This window comes from Furipterus horrens, unplaced genomic scaffold (genome assembly GCF_987537825.1).
Source record: "Furipterus horrens unplaced genomic scaffold, mFurHor1.1.pri manual_scaffold_3, whole genome shotgun sequence".
Taxonomy (NCBI): Eukaryota; Metazoa; Chordata; class Mammalia; order Chiroptera; family Furipteridae; genus Furipterus; species Furipterus horrens.
Window position 1 is genome coordinate 38,355,760 of NW_028327173.1, and position 27,341 is coordinate 38,383,100.

At 40.5% G+C, this 27,341-nt stretch overlaps 1 protein-coding gene across 1 annotated transcript in view; it reads right to left on the minus strand.

Moving 5' to 3' along the window:
• Positions 1 to 1,174: 1,174 nt before the first annotated feature.
• The window catches only part of USP24 (ubiquitin specific peptidase 24), a 128,041-nt gene continuing 101,874 nt past the window's right edge, over positions 1,175 to 27,341 (minus strand). Inside the window, exons 52-68 of the mRNA XM_090269535.1 lie at positions 27,106 to 27,256; positions 26,069 to 26,164; positions 25,312 to 25,415; positions 23,638 to 23,751; positions 21,393 to 21,489; positions 18,958 to 19,074; positions 18,622 to 18,714; positions 16,771 to 16,873; positions 15,111 to 15,232; positions 14,112 to 14,225; positions 12,157 to 12,222; positions 10,075 to 10,141; positions 8,845 to 8,923; positions 6,533 to 6,608; positions 6,121 to 6,207; positions 5,647 to 5,757; positions 1,175 to 3,886 (exon numbers count right to left, since the gene is read on the minus strand). Of these exons, the coding sequence (XP_090125661.1) occupies positions 3,824 to 3,886; positions 5,647 to 5,757; positions 6,121 to 6,207; positions 6,533 to 6,608; positions 8,845 to 8,923; positions 10,075 to 10,141; positions 12,157 to 12,222; positions 14,112 to 14,225; positions 15,111 to 15,232; positions 16,771 to 16,873; positions 18,622 to 18,714; positions 18,958 to 19,074; positions 21,393 to 21,489; positions 23,638 to 23,751; positions 25,312 to 25,415; positions 26,069 to 26,164; positions 27,106 to 27,256 (1,660 nt within the window). The 3' untranslated portion in view covers positions 1,175 to 3,823. The remainder of the gene's footprint in view (positions 3,887 to 5,646; positions 5,758 to 6,120; positions 6,208 to 6,532; positions 6,609 to 8,844; positions 8,924 to 10,074; positions 10,142 to 12,156; positions 12,223 to 14,111; positions 14,226 to 15,110; positions 15,233 to 16,770; positions 16,874 to 18,621; positions 18,715 to 18,957; positions 19,075 to 21,392; positions 21,490 to 23,637; positions 23,752 to 25,311; positions 25,416 to 26,068; positions 26,165 to 27,105; positions 27,257 to 27,341) is intronic.

Consider the following 27,341-nt stretch of genomic DNA (forward strand, 5'->3'; position numbering starts at 1 on the left):
TTTGTGCAGGTTCATTCGGTCTGCTGTGCTAGGATGACTGTAGGTGACAGGCAAAAGCAGGGAAGTGGCTGTGGACAAGTGGCCATCTACCACGACTCTCCAGGCCTGGGTGGGAGGATGGAGAATACTGGAACCTGAAGGAAGAGCCTGCAGTTCTGGCGGGCTAAATGGAGGTGGGAGCAGTCGAGAGTGAGCCCAAGGTTTTTGCTTTGCTCCTGGAGGTGTCATCATGGACTGGGATGGGAAGATGTGGGAAGAGTGGGTGCTGGGGAAGCTGAGGAGCTCAGGATTGCGTGGTGGTGCGCTGTGCCCTCCGTGTGCCTTGTCTCCAGATTCACATCACCGCTGCCTATGAGGAGGGCTGGTACTGAGGGGCCGTGGGGCCCATGTTGTGGACAACATGTGTGTGGTGAGAAACGGGCACGTGGGTGTTGAGGCAGGACTGGTGAGGAGGCCAGGGCAAAGAAAAAAGTCCTCCCAAACCTTTTTTCCTGACAATTTAGCATCATGGAAAGCGTTCAAGAGCTGCCACATGCAAACAGCCCGAATGCCAGAGAACTGTGTATCTAGTACCTCCGCCTGTCGGGCAGAGACTCTCCTTCCCTCCCCAAGATGGCAGTCACGTGTCAGTTTGCTGGATAGCCACACCCTGACAGCTCCATGACTTGAGAAGGAAATGGCCTGGTTCTTGCAGGTGCCAGCAAGGTTCATGGGAATCGGGGAGGATGGCGTGGGCCACAGAAGAGGAAGATCTGGAGCAGCAAACATCCCAGGGAAGGGTACCATGTGCACAAACATGGGACTTTAGGAGTGAGACTGAGAATGGTGGGGTCTAGCAAGAAACCCTTCTTGACCAGGGACATGATTTCTGCTGGGGACGACTTGAGACTTAGGAGCTATGGGGGAGATGCCTGTCAGCTATCATCAGCCTGAGTTCAGCACCATTAACCAAGCTGTGCAGAAGAATCCTAAAGTGGTCAGGTTATCCAGAGGGAAAAAACAGCAAAAGGCTTAAAGATCCATCGCCCTCTCATGATTCAAGAGTGGCCCTCATCATACCACTGGCACAGGGTACAGGAATCACAGCACCTCCCACACCAGCCCCTTACCCCGCTGTGCCCACCCTGCACTTTTCTCTGATATCCGCAGAAAGAGATCAGTGAGACTCCATCTCTCCATTTTTGAAAAATTTATTTTATACCCTTAGAAGCTATGAACGCTGCCACTTGTGAACTGAATTATTAAAATTCATCCCTGTTCATCTACTTCCTTTTGAAATTTTATAAACAAGATTCTGTACACAAGAGGTAGCAGAGGAAAATTCCAGTCTGCTTGTTCCAAGCTCAGAAGGTAACTGCACACACCTCAATGATAGCGGGGGGTGGGGTTGGGGACAAGACAGGACAGTCTGATGACATGGTGTTCCAGGTCCTATGACTCGTTCTAGTTGTCAGTGGCCGTGTGAGAAGTCAGGGCGCGATGCCCGCTGGGATGCTCTCTTTCCCAGGACGCCTTTGATGCTCAGACATGGCCATCTGCAGTGGGCCTCGCGAAGGGAGCTTCTTGGGGACACACAGCATTGAGTTAGTTGTGCAATTCCTACTTTTTGAAAGATTTATAAAAACATCTTCATCCAAAAAAGTTGGCAATAAAAACGACAACTCTTCCAAGGTAAGCCTGTCACAACTGTCTCTTTGTCGTACTACATTAAAAAAAGTCATCAGCAGGTTCAGAGACTGCAGCCGTCGGCAATCAAGTGGTTACTGGCTGAGTGGAAGGGATGGTCATTGCAGCAACAACATAAGCAAAATTAACCAGAGCGTGTGACACGATTGTGACAGCGATCCTGACGAAGCTTTCCAGTGAGGACAGCAGGTGCTGGGGGTGTGGAGGGCGTTGTTTCCATAGGAAATAAGGGACTAGAAGTGGTGATCTCACTCCTGAATTTGGGCTCCTGAGTGCAGCTGCCAGCGATGATATCCCAACACATCTCATCACCGGCATTTCAATGTCATGTCCCACACAATCTTTTTGTGAGGATGGCGGTGGGGTGGGGTAGAGAAAAACAGTAGGGAATGGGATATTCACATACTCAAAGTCAATTTTAAAACATCACCTTCAAAACTGCAAGAACATCAGAACCATAAAAATTTGCCAACCGCCTCTGACCATTTTTCTGAAGGCGCGGTTCTGCTCCTAAATGCAGGCCCCTCCCCCTACTCAGTGGCTCTGACAAAAGCCCCCATTCGCCTGTAGGCGGTTCCGCGATCACCCACTGCACCTCTCGCACTGGCTGCACGGTAACTTCAGCCTACAACAGTGAAATGCCTGGGTTATTGACAGTGCATAGCAATGGAGAGTTGACTGTCTTGTCACGTGCCCACATAATGCAGAAGCCACCAAAAAGGCACTTGGGGCTGGACACGCCTCTTTGACTTGGCAAATCTGAGAGCAGCAATCTGGCACTTCCTAAGGCTCCCCTAGTTCTTGTGCATGGTGAGCTGAAAACAAGGTAGAACATGTAACTAAAGGCAAAACAGGGTTGAAAATCTATATAGCAACTCAAAATACAAAATGTACACAATACACAAAATGTTAAATATGTACGCCCCCAAAAAACGGGGAGCTGGTATCTAATCTGAAATGAGTGAATGGTATTATACTTGGGAATTACAACTAAATGATAGTTGTTCAATTGCTTTCTAGTTATTTCTGGGAAAATATTATAAATCCTGTCCCTATCTTTTCAGTGTTAATTACTCATGCTGAAGAGAAACAAAGTCTCAAATTCCTTGTCTGCATTAAAATGACTAGAAACTCACCAAGCAGATCTCCCAATTCAAATATTTAACTTCATATATAACCATCACTAAGGGTTTCAGTAATTATGTTTTAAGCAAAAGCATACGATTGCAGATCACGATTTATGACTACAGTTTATTCAATATGTCTCCAAGCATTAAAAAGATGATTCTATGTAGTCAAACTCAATAAAATTATATCTTAAAGTGCTTTTTACTTTGCTGTGTTTTAAATTTGTTTTGGGAATAACATAACTTCTTTAGTGACTGATGTCAAAGAATGCACCCTGTACTTCTGGAGAACACAGCATTTTTTTTTTTTTTTTATTGCTCTTTTCAATCTCAATTATATCAGAAAAAATACCTTAAATAGATTAATAATTTTGCACTTTTTGATCCTGGTAGCATTTCATCAAGATCCAAGTGTATGCCCAGGACTCTCTTCCAAACTCATCTGAAATTCTATACAAATAGGGAGACATATTAAATACAAAGATCTGTGTAAACTGAATTCTTTACTATTTTACAATGAAAAGGAATTTTATCACATATTTTTACACTATTTTAAATTGGATATTCCTAATCAATGTTCCTGCAAGATTACAAATTTGCCCCCACACATCTAAAGGCAGCTTGCTTTAAAAAAATATAAAAACCAAAGGAAATTTCTTTTGTAGCATTATAGAGAAAGCAACAGCTTTACCCTCACTCACTCTTGTATGTTCATGTAACAGAAGCCTGCCACCGGCTTTATTTTATAAAATCCACAGAAATGTTAATCCACATATGGATCATGCCTTGGGAGCTCATCCACAGGCCGGAGTTCTCCCACTGCCAAACAGCTCCCCCTTCTGGCCAAAGAGTGCTTTCCTTAAACACACGCTCCTCCAAGGCCACAGCAGGCTCCTCCAGCCCCATGTCTGGCTTTTTTATTGGGTTCAAAATGATATTCTGATTTCAAAAAGGTGGTGGGCATCCAGTAACTGCGATTTGACTCTTCATCGTGGGCTGGGCGTATTCCCTTAGGGATCAACATCGTCAAGGTCACTTCTTAACTCGCCAATCATCATGGGTGATTCTGAACCCTTTGAGAAAGAAAAGGAAGTTAAATTCCACATTGGAAAGTTAGAGGAAAAGGTTATTCTATGCTGATTGCCTTATTTGTGGTCTGTAGTTTAAACATGTCCTCATTTAACAACTTATTGTTTACCAATAATAAAACATAACTATAACACCTGATTATGCAAAACTTAAAATTTCTATGTTCTCATTTAGTCATTGAAGCAAACTAGTGGCTCGCCTGAAGTTACAATACTACCATGCAACAGTGCAGGAAGCGCTCGTTAGAACTCGGGAGCAATGGGATCAAGCAGGGAGAGGCACTGGTTGTCCAGACATCCACTTTGTGCTAGAAACTGCCACATGGCCAAAGACGGCTCCGGGTTACTCATATGTCTGAATTCTGCCTCTGTCACCAATTGCATGGCCTTTGTTTATACAGGGTGGGGCAAAAGTAGGTTTACAGTTGTTTGTATGGAAAATATGATAATACAAGAATGAACTGTTTTGCGTACTCACAACTGTAAACCTGCTTTTGCCCCACCGTGTACACTAAGAGTTCTTAATGCCTACCAGGTGTCTTGAGACTCAATTAGCTGGGAGTGGGGAGGAACAGGAAGAGTCTCCCTGTAAAGTGACCGGGAGGCTCAGTGGGAGTCAGATGGGGTGAGTGGGTGGGGCCTGAGGTGGAGGGAAGAACTACATTTGATAAACTAAAAGAAAGCTGCTGTATCTACAACTCAGAAAAGTGGGGGTCGGGAGTGTGGGTAGGAACACAGGCAGGCTGTAAGTCTAGGATCCAGCAGCTGCAGGAGCTCTTGTCTGGTAACTTCTATTCTGGCTGCAAATAAAGTAGGTGAAGCTTAGTTTCCCTTCTGTAAAGTTAGGGTAATAGCAACCTCACAAGGTTGTCATGAGGAACTTAAAAGATTAAGAAAAAAAAAAAAGACACACAGAACATCAACAAGATTCATTTAATGAGGCCTCTGCCAAGCCCTGTTATGGAGCCACAGAGGAGACTGCCTTTCTGGAAGGGTACAGAGTAGAGAAGACACATATACATCATTACATTTACACTGCTTTATTACTTTGCACATAGTAGGTGTTTAATAAAGATTTTATTCCTTGTCTACTACAGTAATTAGTATTGAAATAAAAAAATATTTTTAAAAATCTTCACCTAAGAATATTATTTTTTCATTGCTTTTTAGAGAGACAGGAAGGGGTGGAAGGGGAGAGAGAGAGGTAGGGGAAAGAGACAGAGAAATATCAATAGGTTGCCTCCTTGTATGCATCCCAACTGGGGACTGAACCAGCAACCTGGGAATGTACCCCGACTGCGAATCGAACCTGTGACTGGTTTGATGCTCCAACCAACTGAGCCACACTGGCCAGGGGTGAATTTTTTTTTTTTTTTTTTAAGTAAACTTAAAGTTATTCTTTAACTCTCCCAACAGGTAGATAGATTTCATGTCATGAGGCCCTTCCTCTCAAATGTCCATGTTTCCTGGAAGGCTGGTGAAAGCAAAAGCTGGAGGGGGTGAATTTCATAACCCGGCATAAGCTGGAATGCATACAGCTGTGGCCTGGCTTTATCAGGATTCTCCAACCTGATCAGACTAGCCCTGAATGAATTTTACTTTGTAAGCACACTGTGAGTGGGTCTTGAACAGAGATAATAGGAGGATGGAGCTGGTGTCTCCTTTTTTCTTGGTTATGGAAATGCTTTTTGGAAAAGTTCAGAGCAGGCACTGCCCTTTCACACAGGGACACGCTCCAGTTATACCTGTTGTAAATGCCTCTCTCCATTCTCATTTGCAGGACTGCTCTCCGAACCATTACTGCTTCCTGATTGCTCTTTTTCATTCAGCAAAGCTGTGGCATATGCTAACGTGTCCTGTGGGAGAGTTAAACATGAGAGGAAAAAGTTAGGAAGTGTGCGGTGGCAGCAGCAGCACCACCAAGGAGACTACCTTTCGCATTTGACCTTTGGAGGCACTGGGAGCCTTGAGGGCGGCGCCTTCATGGCAGCCTCCAGAGCACCCCTCAGCTCCTGTGCCACATGGGGGCCAGAATGACCAACCCAAACTGCCTTTCTTCCATAATTTGCATACTGTGCACCAACTTGCTATTTTTTCATAGAAATTAATTCATTTATTTTGCCCTTTCCCATTTTCAACCTATGCCTTTCTTCTTGGAGGCTGCTAAAAATCCTACCTAAGGGATTTCAAGCCACACAAAACCAAAAGACAACCCTCACCTGAGCTGAAATTGTTCGCTGAAAAGTTTTTCCAGTTGACGTTTCATTAGAGACATTACTTTGCGGGGTCCAATAATGTTCTGACATCTGAGATGGAAAGTCAAAAGCATCATCAGAGATGACAAATAAGCCCACATCAGTCCACAATTTCTACCATTAGGTAACAGAATATAAAAGCATCTAAAACAGTAAATAAATCTACCCAGACCTTCTATCACACCAGGAGATTCTTTCCACCCCCCAAAACTCAGTAAAATATTACTACTTATATAATCATCCCCACTTTTTTACCTATAAAGTTATGACTGAAAATACTTTCAGGCTACTTTCAAATTAAGTTTAGGAGATCTTTCCTGATAAGACATGCTCCTGCTGCCTCCTGTTCTGACCAGAAAATTCACAATACAATTACCTTCTTCTGCAGCCACTGGACAGCCCAGCTCCAGTGGTGGGAATTCTCCTTGAAGTACTCCTTAGCTGCAGGGCACCTGGCCATTGGAGATGCTTATTAGACAAATACTTTCTTTGCAGATATACATTTAATTTACAGACCTTTTTATTTTGAAACACAAATGCTACTTTCATTGAAGTCTAGTTGTACATTTTTACTTCTTTTTTGGTTTGGATATGTTCATGTTATACTTCAAAAGGCAATAAAAGGTAAATATGTAGTGAAAATTCTCTTATTCATCTCTAATTCATCTACTCAGTTCTATTAAAATTCGAAGTTGAGAATGAAAAGTATAATAAACTGCATAAACAAATAGTATATTTAATAAATGGCCTCTTGATATAATCAAACTAGTCTTTAGTTTCTGTGATTTGAATAAGAAAGAATTTTATATTTAAACATGGTCTTAGAGCCACCCTCTCTCTTTCTATTTTTATATGCCTTTCTTGGAAGCTGTCCTTCATATTTGAAGATAGTACTGATGGTAACCGTGTCACTAGTGACTGTATATAAAACAGATATATGAAGGATATGGAAGTACATGCAAAGACACTGGTATCTGGGCTGTGTCTGCTGGCATCAGACATACTATGTGGCTACAACACTGCTTGGAAATGCCATTCTTAGGCAAGTACTTATGATAACATGCTGCCAATAATAAGCTTAATTAATGAACCCACAACTGTGGCAGGATGTTCTCCATCTGTGTGCACAATGCTACGTTATATGGAAACAGATGACCATGCATTATTTTAGTGGGGCTCCCACTAAACAGATTTCTTATTCTTATTTTGGTACAAGTCCAAGGATGGTAATACCCATGCCTAAGAATCAGCAAAAATCTGAAGCAAAATGAAGTAAGCTATAAAGAAGGCTCAGTGCAAGGCTCAGAGATGGCAGTATAGTCTGCTCAGTAATCATGGGCCATCGCGCAGTCACTCCGAGCTTTTGTTCGCCTCTGTACTAAACAGGGGGATTGAAGTAGCGACCCACCAAGGTTCCTTGTAACATTGGGAACCTTTGTATTTCAAGTGTCTACTGACAGATGACCGGATAAACAAAATGTGCTACAGCCATACAATAAAATATTACTTAGCCTTAAAAAAGGAAGAAAATTGACACGCTACAACACAGATAAACCCTGAGGACATCATGCTAAGTGAACTACAGTATTCCCTCACTTATTGCAGGTATTACGTTCTAGACAACCCCCCCACCCCTGCAAAGTAGGAATCTTACATTTATTCTACACTCTTAAACCTACGTAACTTTAACAACATACACATACAGTACTGCAAAATCCCGCGATATAGTGAGAAATCCATGATAAATAATTAAATATAATATTTTTAAAAATCCCGCGATACAGTGAGGCCGCGATATAGAGAGGGACTACTGTAATCCAGTGACAAAAGGACAAATACTATATGATTCCATCTTAATGAAGTATCCAGAGTAGCTAAATTCATAAAGATACAAAGTAGACTGATGTCTGCCAGGGGCTTGAGGGCGAAAGAATGGGGTTAGCGTTTAATGCTGAATGGGTGCTGAGTTTCGGTTTGGGAAGATGACGTCCTGGGTACGGACAGTGGCGATGGCGCACAGAGCTGTGAAGGCACTTAACGCCCCTGCACTGTCCAGCTAAAAATGGTTACAACGGTGACTGTTATGTTATGTGTATTTTAACACAATTAAATAAAAAAGAAAAAAAGAACCTTTGCTTGAAGTCAATCTGCCTATGTTCAAGTCCCGGCTCTGACTGCAGGCATGTCACCTAAACCTTCCGTGATACGGGACTAGTAGTAGTACCTAGCCTCGTAAAGTCGTCGCAAAGATGAAATGAGAATACAGGTAAAGGATTTAGCACAGTGTCTGGATTCGTAAGTGTAAGTAGCTATAAAATAATTTTGTCTTGAGAGACTATTGTGAAAGCGGGAACCTAAACATAAAAGAGTTGGTAATTAAGTTACATTAATGAGCGATATCTTGAGTGAAGGCTCATGAACTCTTGAATTTATGGCCCCCAACACACACCTGGGTTCCTACCCTTCCTGCATTAAGCCTGCTGGTTTGGCTTTTTTCCTCGGATCCCACAGATCTGCATTCTTTTCACACCCCACCTTCCCCTCTCTCGGAGATCACCCGCATAGGCTGCTGTACCGTGCTGGCAATTATGCCCCGAGCCAGGCTCTGCAGGCACTAAAACAGGTTTTTTTTTCTGGTCATATTTGACTTGTAACCATTTCCTCCCTGCATTTTGAGCCCATACTTACTTTTGAGCAAGAGTCACCAGAAATTTGACACACTGGTAGCAGCGACTGCTGTCCACGTGGTTGCTGTGGTGCATCAGTGCTACAGGGGGAGAAAACGTCAGCAGTGACGCGCTGCGGCGGAAGTGGGTCCAAGTGACAGCAGCTCTCTTGTGCCAATACTGACACCGGACTACTCTGATAAGCAGGTAACTAACTAAATTAAAAGCATGGTGCTGACTCAATAGGGTCCCCCAAGTTCTAAAGGGCAGAAATACTAAGTAGTATTTAAGAAACAGGTGGTGATGAAAGTGTGACTTTTAGGAGAAATGAAAGGAACTAAAACTTATACTTGCTGATTATTCACCCAGAGACCTCAAAGCTTCTTCACCCACCACACTACTGGCAGGAGGGTAGTTAGACACTATTAGTGGGATAAATGGAAACGCGTGGTATTAGTTCAGATCAACAAATATCTCCTGCTTTGGGCTTTGGGGACTTAAAGAGAATAACGTTTGGTCCCCGCTCTTGAGGCGTGTATGACGGCCTGTGGGTTCCTGAGAACCGGGAGCCGCTCTGAGGGGAGCACGCCACTCTGAGGGGTGAGGCCCAGAATGTTGCGGCTACAGAGCTTTTTTAGCTTGATTTCTTTTCTGCAATAAAGGAGGTCCTAAATCTTCTCTTAACACATGAGCAAAATGTGAAATAACTCAGATTAACTGGAAATACAGGTGGTTGGTGGGAGTTGGATAAGACTATTTTTAACCAAACTTTTTCTAAGAAATAGCTCATTAAAGCCACTTCAGCTTTTTGCAAAGGAAAACTCTGCCAAGAACCTTTTATGAGCAGACAATAGAAATCTAGGTGCATTCAGACCACAGAAAAAAAGCCATTACATTCCATGAGTCTGACGATATCCAGAGTCTGAGCTTTTAGTTTTTTCCTCCCCAACGGCCACAGAATGGAATAACTGTGCCAGAAGGTATCTTTACCATGTTGAAAAAAGTCACAGCACCCTTGAATCTTACCTGACCCAGTAAACGGACCCAATGTGGCACTTTACTGACTAAAAGCAGTAGAGTGACTAGGACAACCAGGCCCTCTGGTTTTAATTCTCATGACTGGAGTGAGGGAACCCACTGGCCTTAATCAGACTTCTGCGGGGTTCCTCTAGACCAGGGAAGCCGGGCGGGAGGAGACCGGCTCTCGGCACACTTACTACAGACGTGTCCCAATAGGGCCAGGTATACTTGCCTAGTAATCCATTTTCTGTCTCAAACACAAATTTGACCCGCTCTACTTGTATGGCATCTTCTATGACCTGTGAGAGGAAGGAAACAAACGTTGGTAAATGAAAGAAGGAACTTGTATTATAGCCACTGGCGCCTTAAAAAGAAAATTTCAAGATATTTAGCTTCTAACTTAATAAAACCCAGTACGACAGTATCTTAAATTTTAAACTATAGATGAAAAGCTATTAAGTAACACCTGAAGATCCATTTATTTCCTATCAATGTGTTTTTACCAAACACCTACAGTTCTCTGTGGGTTATAAGGACATGCATTTCATGATCCCCAGGATAAGAGATTTATGGCCTATTTGGTTTACTAAAACAAGTTTTGCTACAACACAGATCTACAAATTGATGGGGAGGGTTATGTCACGGGTCCTAGGCTGGGTCTATGTCCCACTCTCGCTGTATTTCTAGTGCTTCGCACTTAGCTGTGCACAGTGCAGTAAACTAAATGGGTTTGTGGTCGAGCAGATGAACAATACATGGCCCTGCTCCTAAGGAACAACAACCTTACAAAGTTTGTAAAAGCACTAGGACTGAAAGGAGGTAAAGACCAGAAAGACAGACTTTTTATAAATGGCATCCATGATGTAGTTCCTTATTTGAAAGCATTTATTAAATGCCTACCTGGTGCCAAGGCCTCTACTAAGTCTCAGGGATCCTGGCCCCTCCCTCTATCTCTTTAAGGAATCTCTGGGCTAGTCTCTCTCACTAGCTTACAACCACTCACCAAATTCTATTGGTTTTCCTTCCAAACACCTCTCGATATGCCCTTTGCCCCTTTCGACACTGGTCTCTCCTGAGAGACCAGTTATTTTAGACTCAGGTCACTGCCACAGACTTCTTCATGGTCTTCCAATTCCAATCTCCTTTTGTCCACCCTTCAAGACACCTGTCAGGGGACTCTTTCTGATATATAAATAAGGTCCCAGAACTCTCCTGCTTAAAACCCCTCCATGGCACCCTGTCACCGACAGCAGAAACTGCAAACTTAAGATGTCTAGAGGCTAGGATGGCAAGAAAGGAGCAAAATGGGCAGGTATCAGATAATGGGGGGTAGTGAGGACAGCGGGGAATTGAAGCTCGTGTGCCTCAGCAAAAGGGGCATGTTGCCACTGCTATGGGTGACTGTGGCATGCAGGAAATGGGACCAATGTGGCCAGATTGGATTACCTGCTTTCTGAACAGAGGCTGACTCCAGGAATCAGAAAACAAAACAAAACAATCTGGGCCAAATAAAACAGGAATATAGACAGAATTTGGCTACCAGGCACCAGTGTGTAAGCACTGTCCTGTAGGAAAGGGTCTACGTGCACTGGTACCTGAAGCCTTTCATGATCTGGCTGGGGCTTCTTTCCCCATGTTCCACTCAGTTTCCACTACGTCTAGTCACACCACTTACTTGCAGTTCATGCAGCAATCTAGGGCGTGGTGGAGAGCATGCGCTATGGGGCTAATTATTGGTTCAGATCCTGGCTTTGTGACTTATTACAGGTTGGTCTTGGGCAAATCATTCTACCTAAGTTCTAATTTCTACTGGATATTGTAGTTTGCTGATTATAACTAAGTTTCCCCTCATTTTTTATATTTTCAAAATTGGGATGCATTCTATAGTCAATTACATTTCAGTCCTAATAGCTCATAAAAAATAATTTTATTAGTACGAACACAATCATTCATTCAGATCTGAATGAACTGTAGAGTCAACAATTTAACTCTGATGGTTATTGTGAATTCTAAACATGATAGTACTGTGCTTAGCACAGTTCCCTACCCATGGCGGGGCTCTCCATCGCTCCTCTGATCTCTGCCCCGCAATTGCCTGTGTACCTGTCCAGCTCCCTCACTAAACTGTGAGCCCCTAGGAGGTAGAGTCTTATTACTGCTTAAAGCTCACTCAGTAGTGACTGATATAAAGAGGATTCAGTAAGTGCAGACCAATAAATGGAAAAACAATATAAGGAGACACAACTTTTTATGTATAGGCAATGCTGGCTAATACATATGTAAATACAAGTGAATCAGAACATTTATGACTTACCAGTATCTCATGAAGTAGCTGGAACGTATTCTTTAACTCATGGGGTGGAGCTGTTTCTAGTTGGTTCTGAAAAGTTTTTTAAAAGCATAAAAATTCCATTAAGTCTTTTGTGGGAAGCATGTTGGAGTGTCAGTCAACAATACTAGATTCAAGCCCTGGTTCTACCACTATCTGGTTGACCTTGGGCAAAGTCAAGTCCTCTCTTTGGGGGGTCTCAATTTCCCCAAATGCTAAATCTGGGGAGAGAAACAAACAACCTCTGCAGTGCTCCCGGCTGCAACACTCTGATACTTTACTATGAAATTAGGAAGGAGAGAGGAGGAAAGGCAGCAGGGAATTTTAAGTCACTAAACAAGCTCAAATTTATATTCCACTTATATATTGTATATCTTATTTTGTCTTCCAGACTATGCTATAGTAGGATGAGAATGCAAATGGGTATGCTCTAAGTATGCCATGAGTTAAGTAAATAAAAAGAAAAATCTGTGAAGACACACTGAGTACAGAAAACAAGGTTCAGAAAATTCACACTGCTTTGTGTATTTTAAGAACCTTACACATATATAGGGATAGGGGACTGTCAAGGACACTGCATTACAACACCATACTCTGAAGGCGTCAGGCCTGGTGCTAAGTAAGTACCTCACACACCAGACCTCAGCTAGTCTTCACAATCTTTGAAGTCAAGTCTCATTTTGCAGAGGAGGAAACTGCCTGAGGTCATATAATTAGTTAAGTAGTAAAGAGAGAAACTCAATCACAAGGTCTGTACAGAAAAGGCTGAGGGAAAACCACATTCTAATAAAGGTCTGAAGACATAATCCACTAATCACCTGCAACTTGTTAGCACTACCTATATTACTATTATAAATCCTGGTGCAGGTAAGAGGGTGTGGCAGAAGTTCTGTGGGCAGAAACTAATATATATGGTGTAAATTTACATAAAGAGGCCTGGAAGGACACACATCAATGTGACAATATTGGTCCTTGCGGTAGGGCAGAAAGGGGACAAGACTGGTCGGCATTGGTCAATGATGTATGCTTTAATTTTTCAAAAAGAGAATGCAGTCATGTATTATCCATGTAATTAAAGATTAAAACTTATAAAATGGCATGTGTAGGCTTAAAGGCTTAAAGGCTTTTCAAGTAATCCCTAGAAAGGCAGTAAGCAGTATGGTTTAGAGCAGAGCCCTGGAACCAGACTGCCCATGTTCAAATTCCCACTCTGCCACCTACTAGTTGTTCGACCCTGGGCTAGTTATTCACTCTGTGCCTCAGTTTCTTGAACTGTAAAAGGGTGATAAAATAGTATGGGACTACCTGAGAACTAAGTGAGTTACACATGTACAATGCTTGAAACACTGTTGGCCATCCTGTAAGTGCCACAGAAGTAGCAGTAATTAGTATATTGAGCAGAGCTTCATAATGAACTGTATCACCATTTCAGGTGAGAAAAAACTACTTTTGAGTTTTAAAATGTCCAAGGGAGAAATAACCTGAAATTGGAAAACATTTTACACAATAATGGTCACCACAGCATTATTAACTATAAAGTATTATTCTTAACAGTTAAAAATTGAACTGAATGCAAATGCATTGCTAGTAAGGAAATGGTTAAGTAAATCATGTACATAAGAGGATGAAATATTATACTCACAGACAACTTTTAATAATATGGGAAATATTTATAATGTGAAGTGAAAATAAAGCACAAAATCATAAAGACAATAAAATCCCAATTATGTTAAAACACATGTATAGAAAATAAAAGGGAAATATAAGAGAATATTCATGGTAATTATCAGTGAATGATGGGAATTTTGAGTTCTCTTTAAAAATGAGTCTATATTATTTTTATGATCCGGAAAAACAATTAAGGTAATTAAAAGCAGCGCATTAGCCGGGAGCCCAGGCCTGCTCTGCCCGTCTCAGACGCCGCGGACCCGAGGCCCTACCTTAATGAAGTGCAGCACAGTGAAGGAGAAGCGCTCGTTGCAGAAGCAGCAGCACACCACCATCTCCATGAGAGCCAGGAGCGAGCCTGGGAGCTCTCGCAGAGCAAACAGGACCTACGGGAGGATGGAAAAGGAGTAAGCTCTTCTCCTGTCAGGTAACTGCCAATAGGTTGTTTCTAGCTTTAAAGAAAATTTACTCAGATTGATTTAAGATCATCAACATTGACTCAAAACAGGGGTTCTTTAACTCCTAGAGCTCCATGGATAGACTGCAGGGTATATAGGTCTGTCTGAAATTTAACATAACTGTGCAAATGTGCACTTTTTTCTTGAGTCATTTTCATCACATTTTCAAAGGTAAATGCCCTGCCCAAACTAAAATAATTATTCATAGATCCAAAAAATACATAATGTTCAGTTTAAAAGAGATATATAGCATAGCACTGTTAACGTAGTTTAAAAATCACCATGATACACAGACTCATATATATATGAAAATCAAGTTATGGAAGAATTGGAAGATTAAATTCTCAAGAAGGGGTAGCGATCTGGACTGCAGAGAGGCCACAACAGGGTGCTGTGAGTAGCCTGCTTCCATACTCCTGAGGTTTAAAAAACTTGTGTGCTGCACAGTTGTACTATTTCAGGACCAGGAACATATACAAGAGACTGGGAACAGAACCTCTGGTAATAAACTGAGTAACTGTGATGGGTGAAGTGCCATTTACCTACTGGAACGTAGAGGGGAAATTAGCTGGGCTGGACCTGGAGGTCCAACTGTTGGTTGAAGAGAGAACTAATAACTTTCTCTTCATCTGGTTATTTCTTTTTGACATATGTAATACATAGGAAGAAAAATTAATTTGAAAGAATCATTTCTTCTCTTAATAATACCCTGCTTCATCAGAAAAATATGCAAAATGTAACTAATAACTAAAGGTGTATTTCCTCAAATTACAGAAATAGAAAGAAAACGGCTTTCAAAGAATAAGTACATACCTCTAACAGGTAAGGTTTCCCTTCAGACAAGAACAACAAGGCTTCTACTTCCTCGTGGAGGGGCAACAGAGGGCTTGAGGGAGCAATGCTAATAGGTGGCCGTTGTTTGAATACACCAGGAGCTTCAGGAGACCAGAGAAACAAAACCTGTCTCACTTAATGTTATTCCATGAAATTGACATCTACAAGGTAAAGCCATTCTCTCAAGATACACACACACAGTTGCTGAATGCTTACAGCCTGTTCCCTCACAGTCCAGTGAGGAACCCAGACATGCAGACAGGAGGAAATGTTTACCTATTTATTTCAATGTCTACCTAAGTTGTAGGTATGCCTACTAAGATCTTTAGAATCCTGGTGATACTGTTCCTCCCACGCAAGACAATCTTTCAAAGCAGTAAAAATTGTATATGGAAAAAATGTCCAATGAGACTCTGAAGAGACACTGGATGAGATACTTCTGTTCCTCAAATACTACCGATGCTAAGATTTAACTCATATGGAAGGGTTACCCCATTTGCCAGAAAAAAAAGAATGCACACTGTCTTCTTTTACAAATCTATCTCAACTAATTAATTAGGAAGCTTTGTCTTTTTAGGTGAATGAATCAGATTTAGGTAGCAAACTGTACCTCAAACAATCCAAGTGCTCCCCCAAGGTTCCTTTAGAGTCAGTACGCATTCCCAGATCAGAGTGATGCGTTGTGATATTTTATCTAGTTTCCTGTGTTTGGTTCTTACTGGTCAGATGGCACGAAAACGCAGGCACAGCCTCTGGGGTCAGAGACCTGCATTCACATACTGGCTGCTATGCTCTGACTAGCTGTGAGACTTGTGGAAGTTACTAAACCTCTCCGTATCTTAAATTTCCTCATTCACAGAAGGGAATAATATCCCTCTCATAGGTTTGTTGAGGGGATTATAAACACAATAAATAAAATAAAATAAATAAGTGGAAGGGCAGAAAACACTGAACATATTTTAGCTGCTCTGCTATATTCTCTTTGCTATTGTTGGTGCTGTCATGACAAGGTCTAGGAACAGTATAAAAACATAGTACACACAGGGGAGAGGAGTGGATAACCATGTAGGACAATCTATGTTGGCTCTATTAAATGAGAACTGAAATACTGGCTGTGAGTGACAAAGTAGGAAATATTATCAACTACAGCTTATATTCAAATACATTTCAATGATTTAATTTACAGATAAATCCCCTTCGTTTTTACAAAGTACTTTAACATTTTGTCTCATTAATCCTCAGTACACCTGTAGGGTTATGTTTTTAATATTTCCATTTTGCATTGAGAATCAGAGTGTTAGGCGGCTTGGTGAAGTGCACACAGATAGGAGACTCCAATCCACACCTTGGCAATTGTACTACTACATCAGTTGTGCCAATTAAGGTAATAAACGAACTCCAAATTAGCCTTTAATTCTAGAAGCTTTTGAATATTTATATACCCCATCCCCCGAATAAATGACTGACTTTCTCTTGTGACAAACTAGTAAAGTCAAACTCAACATGAATTAAAACAATATCAAATAGCTTAATGAGAAACAAGTAATATCCAATGAATTGCTAACATTATCCTCCATGCACTATTGACAAATTCAGTATCTCTTCATTTTTCTGATGTACTAAAGATGTTAAAGCTTACCAACATTCCTCTGGGAAGAGACATCTGAATGCAAAACAAGTAATGCCACTGTGTTGTGAAGATTCCCAAATTCTCGTGCTTGTGCTGAACTCCATCGCCGTATCTGTTGTCAGAGAAGATGAAGTGGATGTTCATGTTTTGATTAGAAATAACATGAGGAGGAAGGGAAAGGGTGTGCTGGTTCATGATCATTTGGGCCACGATTATTTGACAGTAAAAGAGGTCAAAGTACAGGAAGTCATAGGTTTTAAACTAGCTTAACGGTGTTCTCCCCCTTAGACATATTAACTCATATTCTAAAACAAATCCATTCACACACATTCTAATTTAGGTATTGAGTGCTTACTATGTAGCAGGTAATTTCCCCGTGCCTCAGTATACAGTAGTCCCTCTCTATATCATGGTTCACTTATCGCGGGATTTTAACAAATATTATATTTAATTATTTATCAAGGTTTTTTCGCTATATCCCAGGATTTTGTGGTACTGTATACATATGTTGTTAAAGTTACATATGTTTAAGAGTAGAATATATGGAAGGTTCCTACTTTGCGGGGGGTGGGGGGGGGTCTAGAATGTAATACCTGCGATAAGTGAGGAAATACTGTAATGGGGAAAACCCACAAGGCTGGCTACCGGGAGGCCTGGCCCTCCTCCACCCCTCAGCGTGCTGTGTGGGTGTGGGCCAGTTCTTTACAGTTACACTGTTGACTCTGGATAATGGCAGAGATAACCTACTTGCTCTTGTCACTCTGTGGTTGTGAAAACCAAACGAAACCTTGAAAGTGAAAATGCTTTGAATGCTGTGTGCTCCATGAATGCAAAACAGTATCGTTCATGTGTGTAGCTGAATAACAGTGAATTTAAATCAGTCACCATTGCCAATGGGTCCCTGAAGTGGAAGAGCTTAAGTGAAAAATGGATATTATAAACCTTTTAACATAATATCCTTGCCCCGAGCAGGCTATGGTGCCACAGCTCGGTTTTAGCACTGAAGAGTGAGAGTAGCACTGTGGCAGACTGCAGTGGGGAGGAGGCCTAAGCCTGGGAGGAGGTCTGTCGCCCCTAACAACGGAAGTAAATTCCTATGCAATGCATAATACAGGGTGCACCAGAGCTGGTCTGAATCCTGGTTCCAAGACACTTCAGTTTGTGACCTTGAACAAGTCACTTACCTTGTTTGCACTGTAATTCTTGCCTGAGAATGGGGATGAAGCTGCCTATTTTATTGAACTGTATCAGTGGTATAACATATAGAGTGACCAGTTGTTCTGGCACATTAATAGGCACTCTATAAATAGTATTTATCATTATTGTATATTCACATTACATGTATTTTAAATCCTTCAAACAAAAGAAGTATAATGGATGGGAGAAACATACCGATATAGAAACTTCAAAAAGGAAGTTTTTCACATATATTAAACCCTATTATTACAAAACAGCTTCCCTTTCATTTTCTGAATACGAGCACCAGTATATCTGCAGCAACATCTTTTGGTGTATAACAGTACAATTTCACATTTGAATTCGGGCCTTGTTATCGGCATCCCAAATAGCCTTGCACATAGTGCCAGAGGGCAAGTGCAAGACCCAATGCCACTAGTCCTTGTAGGGTTTTGCACCCCTCCCCACATCGCACCAGAACCAATCTTTCCTCCCATGACATGTCACATTTTAAATGATACTCTAGTAATTTCCATGGGTTGTTATTATTAGGAAATTCTATGAGAAAGCTATAAAAATAATTGAACAATAAACGATTTTGAAGTCTATGTAGTAGTATCACTCAAACAGAGCAGTAAAGTGACTATAAACGGCCACCCACTGGGCTACAGAAGTAGGCACTACCTGATTGTTTTGCCGATTGGCCCCCAGGAGAAAACTGATCATGTGTCGCAGAGCTGAATGCCTCAGAAGAAGATCTGCAGCCCGAATACCTTGCTGTCATAAGATATTGAAAATGACGAATTAGAGTCCCATCCAGACAAAAGTTAGTTTTAAAAACATAGTTAAATGAGAAGTTTTAAGGAGTCACTCAGTTTTTAAATGCTATAATTTACATATAGAAAATACTTGTTCATATAAATCCAGTACTGACCAGTGTATATTTTTCCCACGTGGAAAATTCCTTTAGACTAAAAATATTCTGTATTAAGAAAAGATATTAGGAAAAATATCATTTACCTTTTGCACAAAAGTGTTGAACAGGAAAAAGTACTGAGCACAGTTTTTACAATTTTCTGGGACGTCTTTATCCAACAGAGCAAGTAGAACATCCAGTAACTGGTGAAGGCTTTTTAACTGGTTAGAGGAAAGATGAAATCACATAAAGAAAAACAATGTAAGACAGACATTTGTAACAGGATTAATTTTAAGTAAATCATTATAAGAACAAAAGAAAAGCCTGGTTGATACAATCCAGACTCAGATTCAGATGGATTTATGCTTTGGAGAGCAAAAACAGAATGATCGATTTTACCTGCCAGAGAAGATGGGTATTATAGAAATAATTACAAGGAAAGCCTAGTTTTGTTCCCTAGATTTCAGTCACGGGCACAATTCTACCACCTAATGGGCACATTTTCTGTAGAGCCAACTTCTCTCTGTCTCTTAAAAAAAGGCAGGGTGGGGTGGGGCTTAGAGGAAACATATTTCTGAGTAACTCCCTCTACTATGCTACTTCTTCACATAATCACAGATGCAAAGAATAAAAAACACAGACACAGGCAGAGGGGCCAGAAATCAAGCTGATGGAGCAAATGGAGCAACAGCCTGACAGAATGACAACGGCAATATTGACTCAACTGTGAACTTACTTGAAAGCCCGCTGACGCCTCATGGAAAGCTTTGAAAAACATTTTATTTGTTTAGAAACCATTTTGGTTATCACATTACTTCTTCTTTCCCTCCCACCCAACTGCTTGGGGACAACTCCCTAGAAATTCATCTGTGATCTGAGGATTAGACCAGGCTTACTACTCCTGTTGACTTATTTCCTCTGAAGATGGTGTTCTAGACTGTTAAAATACTCCCATCCATCCTGTCACACCCATTATAAATACAGTAAAATCTAGCATTTATATAGCATTTAATTTTCAAAGTACTTTACAATACAGAGTGGGTGGCAAGAGGCACTGTTTCCATTACAAGGAAAAACTGACATAAAATTCATCAGCTGGATCTGGATATCAAAGAGAACTTACTGAGGCAAAAGGCTTCCATGCTTACATCCTTCACCACTCCCTGCCCTTTCCACCACCTGCAGGCCTGCCTTTAGAGGTCGGTGGGGGTATGTGGTGTGGCCTGACCCCTTCTGTAGGGAGACTGCACTAATTCTAGCTTTATCTTTTGTCTGGGTTGGTACATGGGAGGAAGGAGAAGAATAGGAAGGTCTTTAGGTTAAAACATCTCAGAAAACTTCCAGAACAATGGTATCCAAACTGTCCTAGGCAGCTCCCAATGACGTATTTTATATCTCCTGCATCCAGGTAAGGTTTTGCTTGGAAAATAGTTTTGTTGTTTAAGGTGACTGAAAATCACTGCCTTCGAGTACACCTCAACTTTCTTATGCTTCCTGGAATTGAGAGACAGTCTTCTACCTAGGTCCTTCCTCAGGGGCATATTTGACCTTCTTGTTCATTGTGGACTGAGTAGAGATCCTGAGGCTGTCTGGTCTAACAGTGCATCCTTGGTCAGACAAAGTTGAAAGAACTAATTGCCTGGGTGTCAGGCACTGTATATGGATTAATCATCTCCCTTAAAGAACATGCTCAAGGCTGCATAACAAAGTCAACAACTGAATTTGAAGTAGCAATTTCTAGAATTTGCATTTAGTTTATTGAAACACAGTGCCTCCAGCCAATGTTTTTAAGGAGCCAATTAGTTTGATAGTAACATTTTTCAAAGTTTTCCATGTAGTGTCAGCTGTTTGAAACAGCAAACTTGGGAAGTAACTGCTGTATTTGCTAGCACTTAATACCAGATTGAATCATCAGACTTAAAATTTCCCTAAGTCTCAAAATCTTTGGGGATCAAGGATGGTAATAAAGACCATGGTCTATTTTGGCGTATAGAATTGTGAGCCAGAAAATAGGATTAGGAAGAAGAAATTCAGAGGAACAGGAACAGATTAGGGAATAATGAAAACCAATGAAGGAACTACTTGGCCAATGCCCTTGCATAAATGCCACTATGTGATCTGGTAGCCAAATGCAGGTATAGATCACAAAAGTAGCTTATAAGGAAAGAGACAAAGCCAGTCTCTTCCAAAGCCAGTGTCTATGGGTTTAGACTAGAGCCTCTGCACTCAGGTTAGACTCACTTCAGAAAGATCTAATACAAACTCTTGAGAGAAGACTTTGAAAAGGGGCATCCTGGAGAGAAAATTCTGAAGCAGACCCAAGCAGATCTCGATTCCTGGCCTACCTTGGTTTCTGGGATATGAGGAGGAAAAGTCAGAATGCCTTCTGCCCTGGCATTCTCTAGAAAGTCAGTTCACAGAGGGTGCGTTCTATGAGGTATGATTACCAGATTCTAATCCCAGGCTCTTTTTGTTATTAGGTGCAATTGTAAATGTTGGGTAAAAACAGAGTGTATAAAAATGTAAAAACAAGGCTGACCTTATCCTGATAGAACAAGGCACTGTCTAAGGTTTTCTCCAGAATGGTGGCCACAGCAACTCGTACTTCCCTTACATTGCACTCCAACAAGAATATCCTAAAATAAAGAGAAGGGTGGTGTGAAAAGCAAAGCAGATTTCTCTACATCAGCCTTCCCAACACGGGTCCCACCTGCAGTCCCAGAAACAGAATGACTCCCAGGTGTTAGTTCAAGTCTTCTGAGAGCTTCCGCATAGCCCACAGGCCACTGTGAAGGGGGAAGGCCTGCCAGGAAAACAAGACCCCTGAATGCTGAAGAGTGAAGTTTCTCCTTCTTTTTCCTCTGTTCCCCTAAAATGATTATCTGTATAAATGTAATTTTGAACTTAGAGAGATATGAAAGAACCTAAAATTTTATAAATTCTGTTCATTCAGGAGCAGTTCTCCCTGACACCCCTTGAATTTCTCAGAGTAAGATACTAAAGTTCTGAATCAAGACAGCACCTCTGAATCCCCCTGTGCACTTAACGTCTCTGTCCTTTCCTCTCCTCTCCTCGCCCCTCCCCTCCCCTCCCCTCCCCTCCCCAACACTTACTTATTATTCAGTCCTAAAAAGTGTTTGAGGCTGAAAAGGCCCTGCTTCCCTCTTTTCTTCTATGATTATTCTGGTTATAACAGTTAAGGTTCATTAGGCAACTTCTACTGCATCCACACTTTCAGTGTTACAGTCAGATACTACACTGTGGACCACAAATGCATTATCTAATTCAATCCTTTACACTGCTGGTGGGTAGTATCTAGTTCATGTTTGTTGTTTAGTTGTAACAGTGATAACCTAAGTTATCTGAAAATTTCTAAAGAAGTCATTAGAGAAAGAAGATCATTAATTCTTCAAAAATATGAAGTTATGGCAATACATAATGAGTAATGGGCTTTATAAAGAAATAGACAAAATATAATAAACTTTACTAGGAAAAACTTAGATTAGATAATTCACGGGGATTCTTTATCATTAGGAATTCTAAGAAACTGAAACATATTACCAAAGAAGTTATTGAGTTTCTTTGACTATATTTAAAAGCAAGCCTGTTCAAATACAAGGGAATGAACTAAATACTTGCCATGTTCCTTCCGAATAGATGATAATTCTAGAGTCCTTCTAATGGGGAGATAAGTTTGGAATTAAACTAAATAATTGGGTGAATGTTTATCTCTAATGCAAACTCTAAAGAGACAGGCATGTTAACGCTTCAAAGAAATGTTTATTTGTTCTCTCTTTATGAACTGCATGCATGTATGCTGTACAAATATTAGAGGGCTTACTATTTGCCTGGCTCTGTGTAGAGTAGGGAACTAAACAGATGTAGCTTCTGCCCTCACGAAGCTCAAGTTTGGTGGGGGAGGTAGGTAAAACAACAGAGCAGATTAACAGGGAAGACTCACTACAGACTGGATGATGGAGTCAGCAGCCTCTCTGACATCTGAAGGATAAGAAGGCGCTTACTATGCAGAGTGGATGGGAGAATGTTCTGGACAGAGAGAGTATTAGGTTCAAGGGTCTTTAGGCAGGAAAAAAAGCTTCATGTGTGGAAGGAATCAACAAGCTAGTGAGGGACAAGCACGCAGAGAGTGAAACGAGGTTGGCCGAGAAGGACAGACAAACCATATTCAAGTAAGGCCTTCTGGGTTATAATACAACTTTTGGATTTTATTGTAAGTGGAATGGGAATCCACTAAAACTTTTTTAAGTAGAAAAGTAACATGATCTAATTTGTTTTAAAAATAACACCTTTGTTGCTGTATGGAGTGTATGGGAGAAAGGAGAGGTAGGTACATCAAGCAGGCAAATACACGATGTCTGGAGCACAGACCTAAAGATGAAGGGGATATGGGATCAAAAGTTTCACAATTCGATCTCTAAGTTGCCACCAGACTGTGAGCCTGTGGGCGAAGTGACTTGTGTTTCAGAAACCCCCAAGTTACAGCAGGGTTTTCAGGACATGGCTGCCTGTTAGCACTTGGCCATCCGCACACATGGTTTTCCTGCACCACTGAACACCTTGTTTAGTCCAACAGAGATGATTTGAAAATAATGATTTTGAAGTGATCTGAATAATTTCTTCATTGCTTCATCGGTGAAGACAGTTTAAAATTGATTCCAATCAGAAAAATAATTTCAAGTTGAAATAAAAAGAGCTACAAGAAACTTCAGCTCTAAATTACTGAAAGAAACACATATTTTTTAATTAAAAATCTTGACACTTACTTTATCAATTCTCGTCCTTCAGAGCTAATAAAATATTCAACTAGCCACTGACAAGCATCAAAACTTTTTGAAAGCAATGCTTCAATAGTGGCAATCCATTCTTCAGTATCAACCCTTTAAAAAAAGCAAAGAAAGTGATGTTAGACGTATAGCCCCAGTAAATAACTCCATGGAGTGTCACTCCATTAAAAAAAAAAGAAAAAAGAAAAAAAAATTGGGGTGGGGTGGGTAGAAGATAAGTTAAATGCTCAGTGACTGTGAACTAACATGACTCCTGCACCTCAGAAGCCAGTGCCTTGCATTCTTTCATATTTGAGACGTGACGGATCACTTCTACCCCACAAAAGAAAAAGGTGTTAAGAAGCTGTCTGCATTGTCTTCAAAACACTTAAGCTGCAAAAAAAAAAATGCCTGAACATTTTGTTTTGCTTAATTAATTGATGTTCACAAAATGCCTACTCCCTACACTTTAATATTCTATTGTTACAATCATTAATATTATAGTTTATGAAATAAAAATATTTGAAGAGCAAAAAAAGTTCTAATGACTATACTGCCCATGACTTTACGCCACCCCTCTCCAGTCCTTCATGCCCCCAAATGGTAAACACGCAAACTGGATATAGGGTGTAATGTTTGAGCAGCTTGAGCGAATTTCACAAATAAAAGTAACCAAATAAATTTCCTTAGTCAATCTTATGCCAGACATTACAAGAAACATATTATTTCTTCTTTTTTCAATCAAATAATAAAGACTGGTATCATTTAATGTATCTTTAATTATTATCCATAAAAATAAAATGTCATGTTTGCTATCTCAAGAGTTTCTTGACTGCAAAATCTTTCCAAAAACCTCTCAATACTTGGAGAAGCTCATTGTTCTAGAGAGAGAGGAAAACTTGAGAACTTTCACAGTCTTCTGTTAACTGGTCTCCTCATCCTGAGCCTCCCACTTCTTGCTCCAGGTATATCCTATAAGCCAAACCATACTATCCCTCATCCTTCACTTACTTATAGAAAAACTATTTACCCACAAGCCTAGAATGTGTCAGGCACGTTACCAGGCACTAAAGATAAAAGCCAATGATGACTAAGATGCAATCAAAGTCGAGAGTTTCTATGGCATCACTCTGGACACGCTGATCCTCTGTTCAAAAATCCTCCCCAGCCTTCCACTGAACGGAGCCCAGACTCCCTTCTCCCGTCCTCAGGGCACTCAGTGAGCTCACCCAAACCCAACACTCCACCTCACCTCAAACGAGTCCCTTAAATGTATGGGTCAAACTCGAGTCATTCACAGTTTCTCAGGCAAGTCTTGCCCATTACTTAGGTTTTTTCCTTCCACCTAGAATAACTGATTCTCTACGTTTGCCTCTCAAAATCCTGAGAAGATCACCGCTTTAATGACAACCTGATCCCCATATCTGATAGGATTCTGCCCAGTTTCCAAAGATGTACAGCATTTATGCCTTGTACCACAGTTATTGTCTATTTAACCTATCTTTCCTGCTGAATTAGAAATTCCCTAAAGACAGGAGCCGTTAATCATCTGAGTACATTAGGTAGTTTCCAACTACCTAAAACAATGTTTTAAAAAGTTGAATTAAAAAATTCAACTTCAATGGAATTAATCAGTGCTTTTCGCCATGACTATCAAAACATATCACTTCTTACCTGAGTTTTTTCTTTGTCCGTAGATAAGTTTGAAAAAGGAATTGAATGGCAAGCTGTAAGCTTACCTTTGCCATGCAAGGATAGTATGGATGCTTTAATTTAGTCTGAGAGGGAGAAAAAAAAGAGAGAATATTTTTCACAGAAGTTTTATAGATTATTACACATTGTTATAAGCTAAATGCACATATTATAAAGTTCAATACTAAGAAAAAAAATCTTGCCAGTTCACTATAGAAAATGTTCCAGTTAAACTTTAAAAAAGGTTAAGAAAGACATCTTCATTTCTTTTATGAAGTCCTCTCAAAATAGGCTTTAAATCCCAAGATGTTAAGTAACCTACCAATAGATTAAGAAAGTTTCCCCCTTATTAGCAAATTATAATAATTATACTCAAGAAAAAGAAGTACTTGGAAATACTGATAATATCTGATTACAAATTAGGAAAAACTGATCCCCACAAAGCCCAACATCCACTGACATCACCTCATGGCTACCCTCAGAGTCATCATAGAGTTTAAATAAGGGCACTTAAAAAAGCCAGTACATAGAAACCCACACCCATTCACAATCTGTATCATATATGACAATATTGCCTATATTTTAATATCACTCAATAAAGTTACACATTGTGGGAATTTTTTGCATCTAATCAAAAGGCTAACAAGTGAAAGTGAGCATGAGTCACTGAACACTTTAGTTGAAAGACTAATTCTTAAGAGTTTTTTCTTACTTCAGTAATAATCCAGCTAGTACTTACAGCATTCAATGATGCTAAAGACAAAACAAAACTGAAATAATCACTACTGTATACATCTCTATTCTTCATAAACTTGAGGTTTTCATCTCTCACCATCTACAAAAGAAAACTGGCAATTACTTTAAAGAAACAGGGTAAAAATTCAATATGTATAAGACATTTTTAGTGATGTGTTGGGTAAAAAGGATTCATAAAAAGCCTACACTCAAGCTTTGAATTTTATTTTTTTTAAAGAGAGGAAAATCTTCATTTCAATATATAAGAAGTTGTAGAAAGGGGGATTATTATTTGTTAAACCAAATCCTTTCGGGAAATTTAAAAAACCACCATGTGAAGGACAAATGAATTCTAACCTATTATTTTGGGTAGGAAGGAACAAGCAGAGCTTTCCCAAGTACAACCAACTCCATGCTCTCCTTGACAATCGCTCTTAGTGAAAGACTCCAAAGTTTTCTTCAATTCCCTGGTCTGGCTATTTAGCTTCTGATTACTTAGTGTGGAGAGTCTGGATGGGGTAGTTAGACAGTTCTGAGTTTTAATCCTGTCTCTGAGGCACTAGCAGGTTATTTTTCCTTTTCTGAGCTTAATTTTTTCCATCTGAGAAATGGGAAGAAAACCTACTCCACAAGAGTTTTAGGAATTAGGGATTTGTTTAAAGCTGTAGCAGAGTAGGTACTCAATAAATAACGGTCACCACTGTCATATTAGTTTTACTCCAAAGTTATAAACATTAACTTCTTTTTCTCTCTAGATACAATAGTCAATTTTAGCACTGTGTTTCTTTACTGCCCACACCCTCTACTTATTTATTTTTGACATCCTACAGCCACACAGCAAGTGGTGATGGCATGGCCAGTCCTGAGACTGTAGCTGCCTCTGATCTGACATAAAAGTCTCGTGGCACAAGGTGGGTACAATGTGCGCTATAGGTATGACTAAGTACACAAGATGACCAGATGGGGTACTTCTGGACCTATGAGATAGATCTTGACAGTAAGTAAATTTCTTCCCCTTAGAATTTTTCATACAGTTCTTACCTGATATATTCGAACAGGCATTTTCTCAACAAACAGTCCTTTTTTCTCTCCTTTTTTAACCAGCTTGGTTAGAATCGAGAGCCGGTCATTGTTAGGCCTATGGGGCCGAGGAGACGACTGAGGTGAAATTTCTGGTGAAGATGGAGCTGACCTGAGTGATGGAACCCGAAAACTGTCTTGTAATAAAGCGGCTATTGTTCAGTAGTTCCTGAAACCTGACAATCCTACATACCCAG